The sequence below is a fragment of the Protopterus annectens genome, chromosome 10.part0, assembly GCF_019279795.1.
Source record: "Protopterus annectens isolate FY-2018-M chromosome 10.part0, PAN1.0, whole genome shotgun sequence".
In the NCBI taxonomy this organism is placed as follows: Eukaryota; Metazoa; Chordata; order Ceratodontiformes; family Protopteridae; genus Protopterus; species Protopterus annectens.
The window spans coordinates 641,241,865-641,262,252 of record NC_056744.1 but is presented as its reverse complement, the minus strand read 5'-3'; the positions used below and the strand labels follow the sequence as shown (position 1 = coordinate 641,262,252).

Here is a 20,388-nt window from a genome sequence, read left to right as displayed (position 1 = left end):
ATATTTTATGTTAATGTAATGTGCTTGGGAAACAATCAAACTTATACACAGGAATTTTAAAACATCTTAATATTTACAAACAGCAGCTCTTGCTACCGCTAAAATTAAAGTGATTTTCTGATGTAAATAAATGCATTACTGTACTTTCCACTTATCTGTATTTATACCGTTTTTTAACAAAAGGTTTTGTAAAATTTTTATTAAACCACGGCTCAAATAAATTTAGTATCTTCAACAATGACATTACTTTCGGGTAACCTGTGTTGCATCCATAGGGGCATCTTCATGTACGAGTGGTGGTATGTCCATTAAAGTCTATATATATACAATACCTGTTTTTCCTACACTGATGCTACTAAGATTAAAATTTACTGTTTTTTAGTGACATCAGTGCATGTAAAATTGAATTGAAAAAAAAATTTTTTGTGCTCATAATGCAGCACAAAATGCTCCCTAATGAGCAGAGGTGCTGTTGAGCAGTTTTTGCACACATGCCAAGGTGCAAAAGTAAGATAAAAAAACACCGGAAAATCACTTTACTGAACTAAAGTTTAACACCACTTACACAAGTACTTTCCTCAGTAGTAATCAACTTGCTGCAAAATAGCTATTTAAAACTACCTGATTCATAATCTGTTATAGTTAAAAACTGCTGCTGTAAATCTGGGAGACTGGATGGGTTTCTCTATATTTATATCACAATTCAGAATTTGTATTATATGGGTACAGTGAAAAGGAAATGAAAGGGTACCAATCTCAAAAAGAAGAATGGGTTAGTAATGAAAAAGGTGAACACCTAAATAAATCCTCATTATAAAGTCAAAGTGTTAGTATCAGTACAGAGAATACATGTCACTAGACCTCACAGTATGTAAAAAAAAACAAAAAAAAAATCTGTTCTCGACTGGATTTGTCTCAGTTGCCAATTTGAGAAGTGGTGTTATGGAAGGTTGCATCCAGTGGCTAGGAAAGATATCAAAGGTTAGTGACTGGTTATGCATAAGGTTTGTAATGTTGAGTAGATGCAATATTTAGCATTAATGGATCAGTGCAACACTGGGATGGTTTATTAAAAGTGTTAATGTCATCGATGAGCTCTTAAATCTGTTTACTAATCACAGTCTTTGAGGAAAATAGCAGCATTCAGATTCAGTTAAGTTTGAGTCTTACTGCTAGAGGGGGTGAGACTGTTGTGGAATATATTTAAATTCTTTAGTTAGGCTACTAGCTAGGCTATTACAAATGGTGAAGATAAAGGTAAGCAATAATGTAGGAGTTTTGTTCCTCCAGAACTGTATGGTGTGTCCTAGGCATGTGGCTTGTTCCTGCTTAAGTTAGTTAATGTTACTTGTTTCAGTGAGATTTGGTAAGTACTCCTAAGGCTGATACAATTGTCCTTGTCATTTAAGTTACTTGTCCATCCTGACTAAGAAGAGTCTCTAGTCTGAATTGGTAGAGTTCACATGTAAGCCACTTGTGATTTCTTGCTCTGTGTCTGATGGAAATTTTGGAAAACATTTTTCAACAAGGCTGGATAAGTACTCTAGAAGAAACAACGTACCATATTGGGATAACATATTATCTTCCATATAAAGTACATACTATCTCTTACCTTTTAGCTGTTAAAGCGATCATAAACTAGACTATTTTTCAAATGTATATTGGTTTGGTTTGGTATTTTGGAGGTCTTATGTTTCAAGGGAGAATTACTATAGCAAATGATGTGATGTGATTTAGGATGGGGTACTTGTGACTATATTATATAAGTGGGTATAACAGCCTACGGTTAGTTATAGCTTAGTTGGTTCAGTGACCATTTGTGTCAGATTTTGACTGATTAGGAGAGAAAGCACTTTTTTTCATTTTTTCCTAGTACATTAACTCTGAAATAAAAAGACTGCCAGCAAGTAACAATGGCCAAATGGAGTTTTGACCAGTTACTGTAATGTGGTAATTTACCAAACACAGCTGCATTCACAGCATTCATCTGATTGGGTATATTTCCTAACTTTATAACTGCAAGCCGCTGCTTATACAATAAAATGATATTCCTCCATCTCTGCTACTAGATGTGTTATTTTTATTTACCAGTATCTTTTGATGTGATGGAACGGGAACTGAAAAGATGGTTTTAGCCAGGTTTCAGTGATATCACATCAGTGTTAGGTTATTCTATACAACTATAACAGTGATTTTCTACAAAAAAATGCAACTTTAGCAATGGTTTTATTATTAATACTCCATGCAATGAAAACAGCAGGTTTAAGCACATAGCAGTTGTAAGGTCAGGATTCTGATATAAAATGTTAAGAAGAATAAAGCCCTGACAACCAACCAGATAATGTGGGCTGTGTCAGTGACTGGAGTGCTGCAGCATCCATTATGGGGATGAAGGACTCCAGAGAATTTTTTTCTGAGGTAGACAACAAATGTTGGAGGTATGATGGGAAGAAAGAGGTAACTGGGAACATGTTTTCTGGGAGTGAAATGAGTTGGCAGACTTTAAAGATTTCCTGTTGTAGAGTACTCTATCAGAGATACTTAGCAAGCAAACTGGTGTATCTTTGGAAATTATTTTTCTGAGCTATGATACCGAATCAGACTTGCCTAGACATGGTAAGGCCTTGCTGAGTCTAATTATGGTGGCTGCCAAAAAAGCAATTACTAGACAATGGAAATTAAAGTCTAAACCAACTGTACAAGAAGTAGTGGATATAGTAACAGAGATAAAACAACTGGAAATGGGATCTTTAGAAAAGGGTAGGTGCAAATTACACAGAAAAAAATAGAAATTGGGGGAAACAATACATATAGGGGAGGAATGAGGTTTAAAAGAAGGCAAGATTTGAATGAGCTATGTAATGTGTTTGACAAAAAGTTAAGGGTACTTATGCTTGCAAGAGTTGCAACAGTGCAGATTCATAAGCAATTCATCCTCTGTCACACTGAGCCACATTAATAAAACGTTTTGGGCTAATCAACATTTTACATGTAATAGTGAGTATGTGGTATATATAGCAACCTGTTTGTCTTGCCCAAGTTATTATATAGACTATCAGGTATTTGAAACATAGGGTTTATGAACATCAGCTAGCTATCAAAAAGAAAGATTTTTCAAACTCTTTGGCTAGACATGCTGTTATTTGTAGTAACTTCAAAAAACTTAAATTTTCTGTTATAGAGAATAATGATAATTTCTGCTTTAGTGGTGATAATAAGTTAGAACGCAAAGAGGCTTTTTGGCAAATTTATTTAGGTGCAGATCTGAATGAAACCATTAATTTAAAATGTTTTTTGATGTACAAATAAGAATAGGGTACACTTTTACCACTTTTAAATAATTTCTGTATTTATTTTAAATTATTTAAATCATAATGATGTCATGAATGTCATGTGATTAATTAAGGTTTTATAAAGGCATAGTAGGATAAGTTGAGCTATTTCTGAGGAAGTTCACATAATAAAAGTGGACGAAAGAGCTAAACTTAATGTCCGTGTCCTGCATTATCCAGTGAGTAACTTCTACTGTGGTGTTTCAAGTTTTAAGAGGTTCAAAGAGTTTTATGAGATCCTATAGTCTGTTATTTTGTACAGCTGAGAGTGCAGACACCAAAAATAAGGATTTCCTTTTCAATGTGGGCTCCTGGTTACAGTTTTACAAGTGGGGAGAATATTGTTCTGTGTGACTACAACTACTCTTTACACACATATGAAACAGGCTTGTCTTTCAGCCTGTGACATGGCTGAGCAGATAAGCAAAGTGGGGGCTCAAGCTGTATCCAGCACAGCTGAAAGTGAACCTTTCTAGTAGTCCTGTCACATTCATCTTTGCAAAGGATACCCTGAAAGTATAAGGCAAGGAACACCAGACCATACACATGTGCAAAAGGTTTCAGCACATAACCAGTATGTAACAGGCAAATCAACAAATCACAGATTCCCCAGCAAATGTATGTGGATAAGAAAGGTCTGTGATAAGTTTTACAGCAATTGCAAAACACATATCTTCAAAGTGTGTCCAAGTAACTTGGCAATAAGCAGTCATACCAGTAATTCTTAAACAAGGAAATGACCCTACTTAGGCGGGCTTTTACACACACACAACCCTCTCTTTCTTAAATCACCATTCAGAATCAACAACACTCAACTGGCAATAGGACTTGTCAGAGTTCTTCATTTTATAATGCACATGAATCCATTGGGATTTGTCCATGAACATAGCACATTTGGCAATGTTTCTGACTATGGACTCATCTAGGATAGGTCTGAGTCTTTTGTTAGTCTAGATAAAAAAATGACCATACCGAATGGATGCATCTTTTTAAAGTTTAATTGCACAGGCGATTCCCTGTTAACTTTGTGAAGCTGATTCAAGCACTTTACAAGGATGTGACTACCAGTATCAAACACTGGGCTTGACTTTCTTCTACAATCAGGAATTCAAAAGCTGTGTGTCACTTCCCCCACTTTTATTTGCACTTTATGTAAAACCCCAGCAGCAAAAGTGACAGTTGCCCCTATAAGTTGGTATAACACACATGGATACCAAACTAATGTTTTGCTATAAGAGAAGACATAAATGTTTACCTATCACATACAGAAGAAGACCTGAAGGACTAATTCCAAAGATTTCAGGAGTATGGCAGATGGAATGGTTACAAATTAAAAATAAAAAAGGTTGTGAAAATCAACTATATTCACTGTCCAGAAATGGAGAATGCCTTTTCTTTTTTTTTTGCGATTCAAATCAAGTCACTTACCTTGCCTGGAATTGTCTAACACACTGCTCACCTGGCAGAGCCAACATACAAATAGCTTTTGCTAAGATGTAAGGAATTTTTCAAAGGTGAAGAATATTTCTTTAGACTTGATGCAAAGAATCCTCACTCCTCATGATTTGCCCTATGTTGTAGTTTATGCATCACATGGATAGTCTTTAATTTCTCCCTGGATTTCTCTCAAAAGCTTAAGATGGTGGGCACATTTTTTGTAGGTAGACGAATGCACTAAAACTGCAGGGAAGATTTTAGTTTTACCTGTAACTATGGCAGAAATAGGGTGCTCATCTTTAACCCATACTGTAAAAGTGCTGAGCTGAAATTGCTTTGCAGGGTATTGGATGACAGTGATCAAGCAATCTGTAACAGGGATCTAAAAGGCATCCAGTGGTTCTACAACAACTTTAGGAAAGGGAATAGAAAGTGCCCTAAGGCCCATTTTTTCATTACTATACAACTGTAGACTGGGTAAAACAGATTATAAAGGAGAATGGAACACACTCAGTTTTACAGAACAGTTGTTGCTCCTACATCCCATACTGAGGATAAGCATGTTGACAGAATGCACAGTTTTTAACCAGTTCTCAGGAGCTGGTAATAGGGGTATGCACATTAATAGAAAGCACACATTTTTAGGCAGCTCTCTGGAGCTGATAATACAGAAAATACACGTTAATAGAATGCACAGACTTTAGGCAGCTCTAAGGAGCTGGTAACAGGAAATATGGATATTAACAGAATGCACAGATTTCAGGCAGTTCGCAGGACCTGGAAATAGGGGATATGCAAATTAATACAATGCACAGATTTTTGGTCAGTTCTCAGGAGTGGAAATGTGGGATATGCACATTAACAGAAAGCACAGTGTTTTAGGTAGTTCTCAAAAGCTATTAATAGGGGATATGCATGTTAATACAATGTGCAGATTTTTTGGCAGCTCTCAGGGGCTGGTAATAGAATGCACAGATGTGTAGGCAGTTCTAGGAGATGGTAATGGGATTTGCACATTAACAGAATGCTCAGACTTTAAGGCAGCAGTTCTTAAGAGCTGGTAATAAGGGATATGTATGTTAATAGAATGCACAGATTTTTTAGGCAGTTCTCAGGGGCTGGTAATAGGGTATATTGCACAATAACAGAATGCAGAGGTTTTTAGGCAGTTCTCAGGAGCTGATAATAAGGGATACTCACATTAACAGAATGCACAAATCTTTAGCCAGTCCTCAGGAGCTGGCAATAGAGGATTATGCATGTTAATAGAATGCTCAGATTGTTAGGCAGTTTTCAGGAGGTGGTAATAAGGGATACTCACATTAACAGACTGCAAAAATGTTTAGGCAGTTCTCAGGAGCTGGTAACGGGATATGCATGTTAATAGAATGCTCAGTTTTAGGTGGTTTTCAGGAGCTGGTAATAAGGGATACTCGCATTAATAGAATGCATAACTTTTTAGGCAGTTCTCAGGAGCTGGTAACAGGGGATATGCATGTTAATAGAATGCTCAGACTTTTAGGCAGTTTTCAGGAGCTGGTAATAAGGGATACTCACATTAATAGAATGCACAAATTTTTAGGCCGTTCTCAGGAGCTGGCAATGGAGGATATGAACATTAATAGAATGCACAGATTTTTAGGCAGTTCTTAGGAGCTAACAACTCTTAAAAGATAGAGAGATGATATAACGGGCACATTTTGGCTCACAATTATGGCTTGGGGCATGAATTCAAGGACTTATCTGAAGATCTAATGAAGGACCAGAGAAAGCTTAGGTTGGTAGGAGTACAACAAAAAATTGTTCTGTTACAGGTGAGATTGTTTATAGAAACCAGAGGATAAGCCTACTTGAAAAGGAGTTACCAGCAAAATATATAAATCTTGGCAAAAACAAGACAAAGGAAAACAAATAAATACAGACTAGAGGGGAAAGTAGAGTTAAAGGCTCAGATTACTCAGAAGGCATGGAAATGGTCATTACTGTCTCTCAGACGTTACTAGTTCAATGAAATTCAGGGTGCCAGTACCTTAAGTTTTTCACACTTCATATAGAATAAACTGTATGTTTCCAGAAGCTAGTCTGGAGCGTTGGACATGCAGCAATGGGGTTGTGGGTCATTCATGGTTAAGCAGTTAAAAAAAAAAAAAATACACTTCAGTCTCCTTTTGATGAGCACTGTTACTCGTACCAACATCTGATGGACTGGTACCAATCATAAAAGAAAGAAATGTGGGAGGGGGGAATGCCAAACACCTCCCCACATGGGGAGATTTCATGTACTATCACTGTATTATAATTAACATGACTTATGCTTGGATACAATGAATTCAGAAAACTGTTTCGCTGAACTGGATTTCATGAAACATCTACCTTGGCCTATTGGTTCAAATACTACTTGAGTCAAATTTATACAACTTTCAACACTGCAAGTTTAGAAAGGAGCTTCTGCTTCAAAAGTTCATTTCAATGTCTAAACACATAACTTCTATTAAAGCTGTAGACTGCAGCTTACTCATGGCAAACATGCATTTACTAGGCATCCAGTGAATGTAAGCATCTAAATAAAATGCAGTACATTAACAGAAGTATAATTTCAGAACAATAAATAAAATGAATCTACAGAAGCAAAGTGAGATTACTTACAGTGTCATAAATGAATGCTTCAAACCAGTCATTCAAAGCAAGCAGCAGATAACAAATCAAAAAGGGAGGAGAAACAAAATCTGCTCAATATAAATATTACCTGTTCCGCCCATCCTTTACTCCTACATTCTGTATGATCAAATTCTTTTAGAGGGCTATCAGAGGGAACCAAGCCTAGCTGATTTTGGATCATTTTTGTGACAGCCACTTTGTCCTGTAGGTAAAAGAAAAGTGTAAAGATTATGTTTTTTGTTTTTAGCAAGAACTTCAAAAGTCATGTCAGATTATGATTAATCATATAGAATTTTATCACTATCCTTGCCTAGAATCTTACAAAAGTGAACTACACCACAGTAATATTTTTATGTATAAAACGGGACACTCCACAGAATACAAGCATTAGGAACATCAGAAACCTACAAAATGATGTTGGTTTCCTAAATGGCAGTAAAGAGCATACCTATATTTAACTGTTTGCTTCCACAGAACCTATGTAAAGCTATAGCTTAACCTCTAACATACAGCTAATACTGCATTCTGTGCCTTCACAGGTGAAATCAAGGCACAATGCCCAAAAACAATGTTCATATTTCTTTTTCATGTCTTCTACCGTCTGATGCTGACATCCATAGCAGTCTCCAACTTCTATTCATTTTCCCCTGCCCATCCTCCAAGGACAGCACAGAGTATGGTCAAATGCTGCACTACCCTCGATACAGGTGGGCCCCTCTAAGAGGGAGGGATGACCTCAAGTGTCTACTATCTTAAGACGACCTTTCCTCCTTTAAGATGTGCGAGTACTAAGAGACAGGCAGCTTACATTTGGCTAGGAATAGGCATTTTGGAATATTTGGGGAAGGGGAAGCCCTAACTGGGGATGGAAAATGTGTAATATCATAGGCATCACCACCCATGACTTTAGCTTGCTCATGTCTCCCAGCTACAGAAATAATACCTACAAACAGGGAAGCAGGCTACAGCTCCCACCAGGATCTGCCCTGATTACACACAGAATACCAAAACCTCCCACAGGATAAGTAAGTTGACATAGGCTGTTCATTCCCACCCTATTATCCAACCCTTCCAGCACCCAAGATTTAAACTGAACTGTACCATCTAGACCGCAGTCATGGCTGCATCCCTGTATAGCATAGAGCTGGCTAATATTAATATTTATTGAAATATTAACAAAAAAGTATAAGGAGCAAAGGTTCTCTCCTCAAAATTATCTTTGTGACGATATTAGCAAATACATCGCAAGTATGTTTTTTATTTGAGCTAAAAACCAGCAAAATAACTTTAAATAAACCAAATAACTTTCATCACCTCAAAACCTGTTCATGTCCCACACAAAGTATCAGTGCCAATTTTTTCAGCACCTTGTGGCATTTCATTTAATACTATGCAGTTTTTTCTGTATGACGTTTGCCCGCATGCCTGCCAACCATCAAGCCTCCACTTGTTTAGACGTTATGTTGTCCAAGGGGGCAGCCATCCAGGTAGCCAAGAGAGTGCTTTGTGCTCACTAACAACCAGGCAATGACAGCATTTTGTTTATATTTTATAGCCTAATGACTCCCCTGGTGACTTGAGTAATTGTATCACTGCAAGGACAATTTATGCCTCTAATGAGTTTTCTTCCACAAGTCAATAAGGGCTACCTGTCTTGGATGCTCAGACCCATGTCTTCCCTGCACCATCTCCTAGTATTGGGACAAGCCACTGCTCTCCAGCCAAAGCTCTGTCATTAGAACAGTGGTGGAAAGAAGGCATAACTACATTCCCTTCCCTGAGGATGGACACGACTATTCTCACTGTATGTGCCATCAAGTAACAGAGTCACTATTCAAACTCTGGTCACCTGGGCTATAGTCAGTGTTTTAGCCCTCTTATGTCACCAGCACAGGCTATATACAATGCAGGCTTTTGCAAGTCAGTTGGCATTTCAAACATAAATGACAAAACAAATTCTATAGAGTTCAGGAATATTATCCATATGAACAAGGAATATTATCCATATGAACAACGCCTGCTAACTACATAGACCTACAGGAGACACAAAATTTTGTGCTTTCATATGATAACATGACTTAAGATATTAAAAAATATAAAAAAAAAATTGACATCATGAAAACTTTCCGAAATAATGCATATGGTACAAAGTGCACTTGCAATGTTGTCCATTTCTACATGAATTTTTGTATGATATGCAAAAATGTACCTGTTTTTTAAAATAATAGCCATTAATGAATTTTTAGAACTTAAAAATAATTGACTGCAGACTCTAGATGCTACTAACATAATGTTAGTGTGTCATGTTTTACCTGCATGATGAAAATAATGTTCTAAGCAATCAAACATCAACTATTAAAATAGGTCTAACTCTTCAGAAATGGGATTTTCTCAGCAGAAGTACAAGGCTCATAACCGGGACCTTTACTCTTCTTTATCTTCATCAACAATTGACCGTTTGACTTACCACCTCTGAACTGTACCCTATATGCAGACAACACAGTACTACAGACTGGCAACTCACTTCACAGATAAGAAAATTTTCAAAATTGACTTCAATTCACTGTGGAAATAGTTGACCGACATGCAACTTAAGATAAATAACTTGAAACTTAGCACTGAACTTCTCATTAAGCATTGCTGATTGCCACAGTATACCTCTACCCACCCTAAACAGTAGAGCCACCTGGGTAAAACTCTTGATTAATAACTCACTTTCACTATGCATGGCAAAAACAAGCCCTTAACCACTAGAAATTGTACATAAATATCAAATCAACTCTCCTTAGAATCAAGGAAAGTCATGGCTTTGGAAATGGCAATGCCCAAAACTCAATACTGCCTACACTTACTTGCACTGCACTCAGCACATAATAACTATAGTCCAAAAATAATAACTATAACCTTCAAAATGACAGCAAACAGGATTTACGGAGTCATGTTCTTAGGTGGTCATACAAAACATCATACCTACTCACTAAAAAAATCCAACTGGCTATCAATAACAGCAATGGCCACTCTGATAATGTCTTTTGGCTTTTCCTGGTTATGGGTTGCCACATCGGATCACCAGTCCGCAGATTGATTGGCAGTGGTGTTTTTATGGTGTTGAGTTGCCAGCTCAATTCCTAACCTTCACAGAAGGCAAACCCATACACACATGCACCTACCTACATGTCTGTAAATCTCACTTGACTGCAGGGAGAATATGCAGACTCTGCACAGATGGAGCTCCAGCCGAGAATCGAACCAGCGAACCTCTTGCTGTGAGGTGACAATGCTAACCACTGCACCACCACGTCCTTAAGGGCCACTCTGCTGATAAACGGTTTCAAATGCAAACTACTAAACTGCTCAACACTAGGAAATAAACTACAGCACTGACATCTAAGTTATTCTCTTTGCTTATCTACAGAGGGAACAGTACTTTTTATCAATGCCACACTTTTATAAAAGCTGCAAGAGAAAAAGTCTTCTTAAAACTTGCAACTGCAGCCCAGAAATCTTTACCTCAAAATACAAGACAACTCGAATTAAGTAACTTAAAAAATGATCTAATTCAGTTTCTTACAAATGAATGCAACTGTTGCTGCTTCTTAGCTACAGAGAAGCATGATCATATCTGCACAACTGTTTTATTTCAGTTTCACTGACTTGTGTACCACTAACATAGTTGTTGTTTGTCTTTTGGCTTTTTCCCAGTAAGGGGTCACCACAGCAGAACTCCGGTCCGCTAATGATTGGCAGTAGATTTTTACAAAACGCGGAGGTGCCAGCTTGACGCTCAACCTTCAACGAAGGCATGCCCATTTACGCATGCATGTCTTTCGAACGCTACCCAACTGCAGGGAGGACATGCAGACTCCACACAGAGCACTCCCAAGCCAAGCCGAGAATCGAACAGGAGAACCTCTTACTGTGAGGTAACAACGCTACCCCTGTACCACCGCGGCATTGTATCACTGACATAGTAATAGTTTTACAAAGGTGGGAATTATGAATATTAATAGTACCACTAACATAGTAATATTCATAATTCCCACCTTTGTAAAACTATCTCTTAATCACATTTATTACTGCTGTGAAATGTCCATACAGCTATCTTAACTGCCTCTCAGCATACATTGAAATAATACAACTGTGTGACTAAAGTTGACAACATACTACATTTGTGTTGAAAATGGCAAATATTTTTTGTTACTGCGAAATGTGAATATGCATATTAGTATCTTACTGCCTTTCAGCATGTTATACAACTATTATTATTTTTGGAAAACTACTTTATAAATGCAGCCCAAGCCTGAAATAAACTCCCCTCACATATAAGAACCACCCCACCCTAAGCACTTCAAAAAAGAGCTGTGTTGCCCCTGTCATGACCCTACCTAATCGCCTACATCCTTTCATTCCTCCCTTTCTACATACCTACAATTCACTCTTCTCAAACCAATAACCCATTTAGCTAGAAGACTATATCACATAGAAGTATTTCATGCCTAGCTCTACCTTAACGTTTTGGCTAGGAATCATTATTTACCCGCTTGCTAAAAAAAAAAAAAAAAAAAAATTCTGACATTACAATTATCTTTTTTTCTGTTTTGTATTTTTGTTTTCTTTTTTGAACATATAAATACCTGATAATATTGTTAGTACTTCATTTTAACTGTGTTGTTAACTGTTAACTGTGACATTACCTCATTTTATCTGTAAAATCTCTGGAGCTTTTCTCCTCGGGTCTCCAGTGAAAGTAGGCCACTGGCTCAGTTGGACCAACCAGGTTAACAAATGTGAAATAAATAATACTGTCTTTCTGTACAGCTTTGCTAATACTAACTCTCCGAGAATAATAAAGTATCAAGCAAATATAACTTACTGATGTAACAGTTTTAACTGCCCAAATGTTCGGATCATGTCTGAAAATGGTCTGTGGATCATCCACAAACACAGTTACAGCAAGAAAGTAAGTAAATCTACACAATAAATAAATTCTACTGCATCATATGGGAAGCAAATAACTTTACTGCATCTGATAAGTTTCTCTGGACCACTTGACCTACCCAGTTATCAGTTATAGCCTAGGCAAAATGGCAGAACACTACAAGAAAACAAATGTTTTAATTTATTTATTTTATTACAATATTAACCCATGAACACCTCTGAACATAGGATCAACCCAAATCTAGCAACCCGCATACTTCTTTACAGTCCAGATCATTTTCTGAAAAAAATCACATTAGAAAGCATAAGCCAAATAAATGTAAATATCTTCTGAAAACTAAATACTATCAAGAAGCCACAAACAGCAATGTTATCACAAAAAAGTCTTTTTACAAGGAAAATAGTACATTTACAGCCTTTACATCAGTACTATAAAATATTATAATGCACACAAACCCAGAATTACATTTTTCTGAAATTTCACAAACAACTTTTCATATCTTGGAATCTGTAACCTAGACATATAGCAAAAACAACACTTCACTTTAGCCAGACTTGACAAGACATCAATAAATTCTATTCAGATGGCTTTCTAATGGAGATATTTACAGAAGCATAAACAAGTATGCTTATTTGTGTAATTAAGAACATAAATAACACAACAACTCTCATGATGAACAACTTAATACTACAAATATCAATGATAGTTTTCTTCAAAATCCGTAAAGGTTTCACTTGATATTGTGCAATAGTTTGCAAATCATTTAGTTTAGAAAATATTAATGTATATACGGAAGTACTGCATATCTTCATAATTAAAAAACAAATATCTAGCAAAATCTCCAGTATAAAGTAGTGCACAGTGGCAATAGATTTTTGTACCCCATATTTCACACCATAACATGTAGCCCTCTCAGTTATAAAGGTAAGGGTATAAATATGAACATCTGAATAATGTGACAAACAGTGACTACTTAAAAACTAAATTGTTACCTTACAGTGTCCATTGAATACTACCAAACATCTAAGGAAATGGAAGTCTGCAAAAGAACTGTGAGCCATAAACATACTAGGTGGCAAAGTTAACAAGGAAGGTTTACATTCTTCAATAATTCATTTCCGTTTGGTATCTTCCACTGTTTCCAGCATGATAGAGTTCATTTTATTGAAATGCACACAATCAATGCACGTCAAGATATATAATTTAGCACGGATATACATGCTAAATAACCTTATTGACATTAAGAGTCCTTTTATGTGACAGCTTTGCCTCCAGTGACATTGTGTAAATACATCTCTCACATAGCATTATCAGTTTGTTTAAGAATTACCTGGTTGTCAGTAATCATTAGGTAATTTCTACATTGCCTAAGGATGCCCATATTCACCAAGCTGGTAATGGACATTGTGGGAAAGTTCATATCCATGGCAACAGACTCTCTTTATTGATTAGACACTTGAGTGAGAATATAAAGTAATGTCAACAGTATCCGATTTGCAACTCTGGGGGCAATGCTTGCCACTGCAAACTACTTGCCTTGTGTGCAACTAAGTATGGTTGAAATTTCAACAGTGCTTTTACAAGAAAAAAATACCAACAGGGCACTAACAAACACTTGAGGGGAAACTAATAAGTAGACCCTGATGATTTATGGATAAGGTATTTGGGCAGATATTCTGAAGTTAGAAGCGAATCAGTACTTACTGAAAATAAAGAATTAGCTTGTTAAGAATGATGAAAAGAGGGGAGGTACCTGAATAGCTACTGCCTGAGTACCACTAGTGTTGGTCTCATCACAGTTTCACTCTGCTGGGATACAATGCTCCTTTGCTTCTTTGCTTCTTCTCTCACCATAAGCAAAGCAGTATCATCAATTCCAAGATGAGAAGCAGGCCACAGCCTGTTTGGTGGTCCACGATCTTGTCCCAGATGATGAAAGGGCATGTAGGCTTGCTGCAGCCTTTTCCTGGTACATGCCTTAAACAGCTACCACATCAATCAGGAAGATCACTTCCCAACCAGAAAGAGTCAGGCATCTGTGCGCTCTGCTCCTTCTCTTACCAGGTTCAAAACATAACCACAAATTCCAAAATGGCACCTATAAAGCTGTTATTAGGCTTTCCAGTGATCAGCAGTCCCCAGGAAATAATGTTCCCATGCTCCTTCTCTTACCAGAAGCAAAACAGAAACATTAATACCAAGATGACTACTGAGACGCAAAATGTGGGCTCGCCGGTGTGGTACGAACGTGATACAAAAGCTATACCTTGAGTGTATATTCTTTATGCTGCATTCTCCCCTATTCATCTAAGTAACTATCATGTATCATGATGGGTAACAGAAAGTTCACACTGGGGATCACACCAACAGCACTGCTAGACAGGGGCCAAGGGTACTAGCTGCTAGTACAAGGGTCTAGGGAACTACTAAAGGGGCTGTGAATACTGCACAGCGTGGCTGGGCTAATATATGCCTTCGGGCAGATAGCCCAGTACCAACCTATGAACCTATGTGAATGAGGTTACTATATGACTTGTTTTTCACATTCCTTCTTGTTTATGCACAACCTCCGTGACCCTGAGACCTAGCAGACAGCTTGTTTTGCATATTCTTTTACCTTGCAGGTAACTTGTTTTGCACATTCCTTTATGTTTTCAGTTAACCACAGGAAATAGCAGGCTTACTTGGAGCATTCCTGGGCATTTTCTTGACATAGTAGACAGAATTCAAAATGGTTAAGAAAAACAGTAAAAAGAATGCCACAGCTGCAGATGTTGAAATCCTGGGGTGAGATTGTGCTCCCTATGGGATGCTGGCCACTGAGTGGTCATGTAGTGCAGGTTTAAGTGAAAACTGGGATGTATGTTTAAAAGATGCAGAACTGAAAGCTGTAGTAACATGCTTGCAAAAGGTTTCAGTACAAAAAGGAAAAGAACTTAGTGTGATTTGCAGACGGGGCTGGATCCTTTTACCTGCATATTGAAAACAACACCAGGATAACATTTGCAAGGCTGAGCAAATTAAACAGTTAAAGAAACAAGCTTGTGACTTACAGAATCAACTTATAATGTTACAGTGCCAAAATCGGTTGTTAGCTTAATAAGCAGACACACAACAGGTAGCTAAAAAAAGCTGCTGTAAGTGTAGTGCAATACAAATACAGGAAAAGAAGAGACAAAATAAATGAAAGAAAGGTGCATGTGGGTATTGCTAAATCTGGGGTAGACTGGGATCCTGATCATCAGGATGGGGATACAGTAAACTCTCAGTTAACCAGCACCCATGGGGATTGGTAAATGCCGGATAAATGTAGTTTCTGGCTGTTTGAGAATTACTATTAAAAATAGGCCTGACTAATACTGTACACCCTATACTATTTGTTTGGTTTGACTTGTTCTTAGGTTGGGAAGAGAGAAAATGTATTCCTTCCTTTTTAAAACTCAAATTCTAAAACATAAAGTATGTCCCTGCAGGGGGTGGGGGTGGGGACAGAAAGTGCAACACATGAAAATTGTACTTTATTTCTTCGATTTTTTTTTTTCTGGTTGCTTGAATTCTGCTTAACTGAGAGTTTACTGTTTTTGGTTTTCCTCAGATCCCTCTGATCATTCCGATTCTGATGAAAATGAAATCACTTACAATTACACAGCTAAGCCAATACTTAGGAGACAATTGCAAACTATGCCTGATCACCCTGACGGTTAGCTGACGAATGCATTAGAAGACTATTCAGCAACAGACAGGCAACATATATGACAGATTAAACAAAGACCTGCAGAAAGTTTAACAGATGGGTAGTCATATTATATGAAACGGGCTGCCAGTGTTAATTTAGATTCTCATGATTCTCAAAAGTTTGTCTTATAAGTTCCGATCCTACACCATGAGAAGATTTCAGAAGGAATGATAATCAAGCTATGACAACATTGTTGCAACTTATAGTTGAAGGCTGTAATACAAAAAATCCTACAGAGGCAGAATGGCCCATTAACGACAAACCTTTGTAATATTTTGAGGGATTCAACTCAGCATATTAAGGAAGAGGGAATGAAAACTGCCATCTTCATTAGGGTTGCCACCTTTTCAAATGCCCAAAGTGGGACATTTTTTGTAGAAACAGATTTTGCAGGACAAAGCATACCCACAGCAAGTACAAAGGAAAGAACTTCACTTTTTAACAAAATAACAGCTTATTCTTGTAGCATTTGAGTTGTTTATTCTACGTGTGTCCAAAACAAAATAACTGTTTTATGCAACTACTAGAGAAAAAAATATATGAAATACTTTTGTCCTAAAATCTCAGGACATTTGCCAATTTTTCAATTTTTTTGCAAGACACAACTGCTCAAAGAGGTACTCTCCCTCACAAAGTTGGACAGGTGGTAACCCTAATCTTCATAGGACAGGCAGATGTATTAATACAATGTGCATGGCCTGTATCTGTAAGGAACAAAATTATCAGACTAGCCCCTCCAGCTTACAAACAAGTAATGATGAGATGATTGATCAATCCTCTAGTTAGGAAAATTGGAGGACTGGGGTCCTAGAAGCAGTGGTAGAGGCAGAAGAGAAAGACAGGAAGGGTGTACAGAAAATGTTAATCGGAAATCTTGGAAAGATATGTTTACTGCTTTACTTAAAGATGGAGTGGAAAGAGAACAAATTGATGGGATCGATACATCAAGCATGTGGGAGATGTATAAAAAGGGAGGATTGCATAAAAGAAATGATGTTGGAAATCAGGGGAAAAGGAAGAAAGCAGTGTGGAAAGTAGACTTGAACAGTACAAGTAATGCTAGAGACAAAGATAAGACAATTACTGAAAGAAAAAGTATTCTGTGTTATTTGTACCCATTCCTGAGTACATAACTGGAATTGGCATTTTGAAAGGCTTGGCTTTAAACTTTACTGATGGTCAATATCAGTTTGGAGTCAAACCGCACACTTCAGAGAGGCCTGTTATGCTGAGGCATGTTAAAGTACCATTGGTATAATTACAACCTGCTACTAAAGGGTCTATATTAGATCAACGAAAACGTAAATGTTCAAATCTAGATTCGACCTTTATAGATTAAACATTTACTTGTTCGAAAATCTTTAAAAATAAAAAAAACTAAGTAATAAAAACAAAAAACAAAGGGTGTAAGCAGGGGGGCAAGCCACCCTGCGCCCCCACCCCCTCACTTAAATATACCAACTCCAAGATCGCGCTATAGTGTAGTAAAGGGGAAATTTCCCATTTCCGCACTGAAGTGCATTGATGTGCAATCCCGGAGTTGGTATATTTTATTAACAGGGGGTGTGGGGGGTGAGCCCCCCTGCTAAAACCCTTTTCTTTATTTTTGTTTTGTTTATTTTGTTTTTATTACATTTTCAAACATTTAAATGTTCAATCTCTAAAGGTCGACCTTTAGAGATTCGAACATTTAAACGTTCGTTGATGTAATATAGACCCCTAATAAAACAGTGAGCATGAAGCAATATCATATCCCTGGGGGACACAAAGAAATAGGAGAAACCATCCAGGATTTACTGAATGCAAGTGTTTTAAAAACAACCGCTACTGCATAGAATAATCTGGTATGGATGGCAAAGAAAATTGATGGTTCGTGGAGAATGACGGTAGATTATTGATAAATGAATAAATATACTACTCCACCTCTAATCACTGCAGTTCTGGATGGTATCACATTGACTGAAAACATACAAAAACATGAGGGAACTTGGTATGCTATAACTGACTTAGCAAATGCCTTTTTCACCATACCCAATATCCAAGAAGAATTATGATCAGTTTGCATTTACTTGGTAAGGCAGGAAGTAAACTTTTGCAAGATTACCTCAGGTTACCTACATAGCTCAACCATATGTCTCAAGGCAGTGGCTGAACATCTGATGAAATGCAAGTTCCTAAACATATACAAATATGACATTACATAAATGGCATTCTGAGTCAGGGATCAGATGAAAAAGCAGTACAGGAATAATTGCAAAGGCTAACTGAACACATGAAATCGAAGTGGTGGGAAATTAATCCCATTAAATCCAAGGACTGGCTCAAACTGTCAACTTTCTGGGTATCCAGTAGCATCATGGTCACAGACAGATTTTTTTCCAAAAGCTAGGCAAAAGATTTTAGAATTCACATCTCCTCAAAATAAGAAAGAGGCACAACAATTCATTGGATTGTTTGGGTTTTGGAGGCAACATATCCCCCATTTGAGTCTCCTCTGTACAAAGTAACGAGGAAGACTTATGAATTTAGCTGGGGAGATGAATAGCAGCAGGCATCTGAAAGGGCTAAGCAAGCTCTACAACAGGCTCTTGATTTATGGCCCATGCAGAAAAGGTGAAGTAGAGTTGCATGCACATGATCAACATGTTAACTGTGCACATGATCAACATGTTAACTGGAGCTTATGGCAAAAACAAGGTGCAAAGCGAGTACCTTTGGGATTTTGCACTAGAAAATTACCTGAAGCTGGGAGTAGGTATACTCCCTTTGAAAAATAACTACTAGTTTGTTACTGGGCTCTTGTAGATACTGAACAAATGACTGTAAGACACACTATAGCTTTGAGACCTGAAATTCCCATTATGCAGTGGGTAAGGAGTACACCCAAAACACACAGAATAGGACATGCACAAGAAGCTAGTGTAATTAAATGGAAATGGTACAGTCAGGATCAGGCTAAAACAGGTGTAGGAGTGGTAGCTATGTTACATGAGAAAATAGCTCAGATAACTGTGACTGATGAATCACAACTGTCACCTGGAATAACTTCAGTGGTTGAATCTCTGGTTAAATGGGAACTACCTTTTGCTTAATTACTGCAGCAAAGGCAACATATGCCTGATTTATTGATGGATCAGCAAAATATGTAGGAAACAAAATGTGTTGGAAGGCTCTGTCTTAAAATCCTACCACTAAAAAGTTGTTGACCACCACATGTAAGAGTAGCTAATATGCTGAATTATATATTGCAGTGTTTCAAGCTTTAAGACCGGAAACATCAGGAACATGTCATTTTTACACGGATTCTAGGTCTGTAGCAAAAGGTTTAGCTACATGGTTGCCTACATGGCAAAACAATAACTAGAATATACATTCAAAAGAGGTGTGGGGAAACTAATTATGGCAGTAACTATGAAAAATGCTATCTGAAAGCACTGTTACTGTGTATCATGTAGATGCTTACTGTACAAATGATTCTCTAGAACAATGGTTTAATTCTATTACATGTGAGCAAATTAAAGTTGCTGAGGCAGAGGTTGACAAGGATACTGACACGAATACATCAGAGCAGTTTGGCATGACAAAGTGAGCTCATCAAAAGTGTGGACATTTTGGAGAAAAGGCCACCTACAGGTGGGCATAAACAGCAGGTATTATGATTTCTATGGGTGTAATTAAAACTATTATTTTACAGTGTCCTGTATGTCAGAATATGCAACATAGACCAATACTACACACAGTGCAGAGGCACTTAGGCAGAGGCAAGCTATTGGGCAAATCTGGCAGCTTGGTTACACAGGACCGTTACCCTTTAGTAAAGGATGTCAATATGTATGTACAGCAGTACATACATATTCAGGATATTTGCTAGCCTATCCATGTAAAAGAGCTAAGCAGGTGCACGCCTTGAAAAAAAATTGACTTGATCATTTTGAATAATGGCAGTCCTCTCCTAATACAAACTGACAATAGCTCACATTTTGAGGGGAAAATGGTACAGGATTATAGTAAAGAGTACAACACTGAATGGGTGCTTCACATCCCATCATTACAGATCAAACCTTATGTAGGTACCGATACCATTATGTATTGGGAAATGAAAGAGGGTGCTCTAACTCCTTAGAGCAGCTCCAGAAGCAGCAGGTTTAGATTTGCATGCTTTACAAATATATAGGTTAAAACCCAGAGACATTCAATTGATTGAAACAGGAGTAGGAGCTCAAATACCCAACATTGTGGTTTGATAGTGCCCTGACCAGGACTAGCTTTAAAAGGTATACAGATTA

At 37.4% G+C, this 20,388-nt stretch overlaps 1 protein-coding gene across 9 annotated transcripts in view; it reads right to left on the bottom strand.

Annotated features, from left to right (window-relative positions):
* LRRC42 (leucine rich repeat containing 42) overlaps window positions 1-20,388 on the bottom strand; it is a 296,973-nt gene that overhangs the window by 24,324 nt on the left and 252,261 nt on the right. For all 9 annotated transcript variants that reach the window (XM_044085477.1, XM_044085474.1, XM_044085481.1 and 6 more), the window contains one exon: window positions 7,516-7,629. In XM_044085477.1, the coding sequence (XP_043941412.1) occupies window positions 7,516-7,629 (114 nt within the window). The remainder of the gene's footprint in view (window positions 1-7,515; window positions 7,630-20,388) is intronic.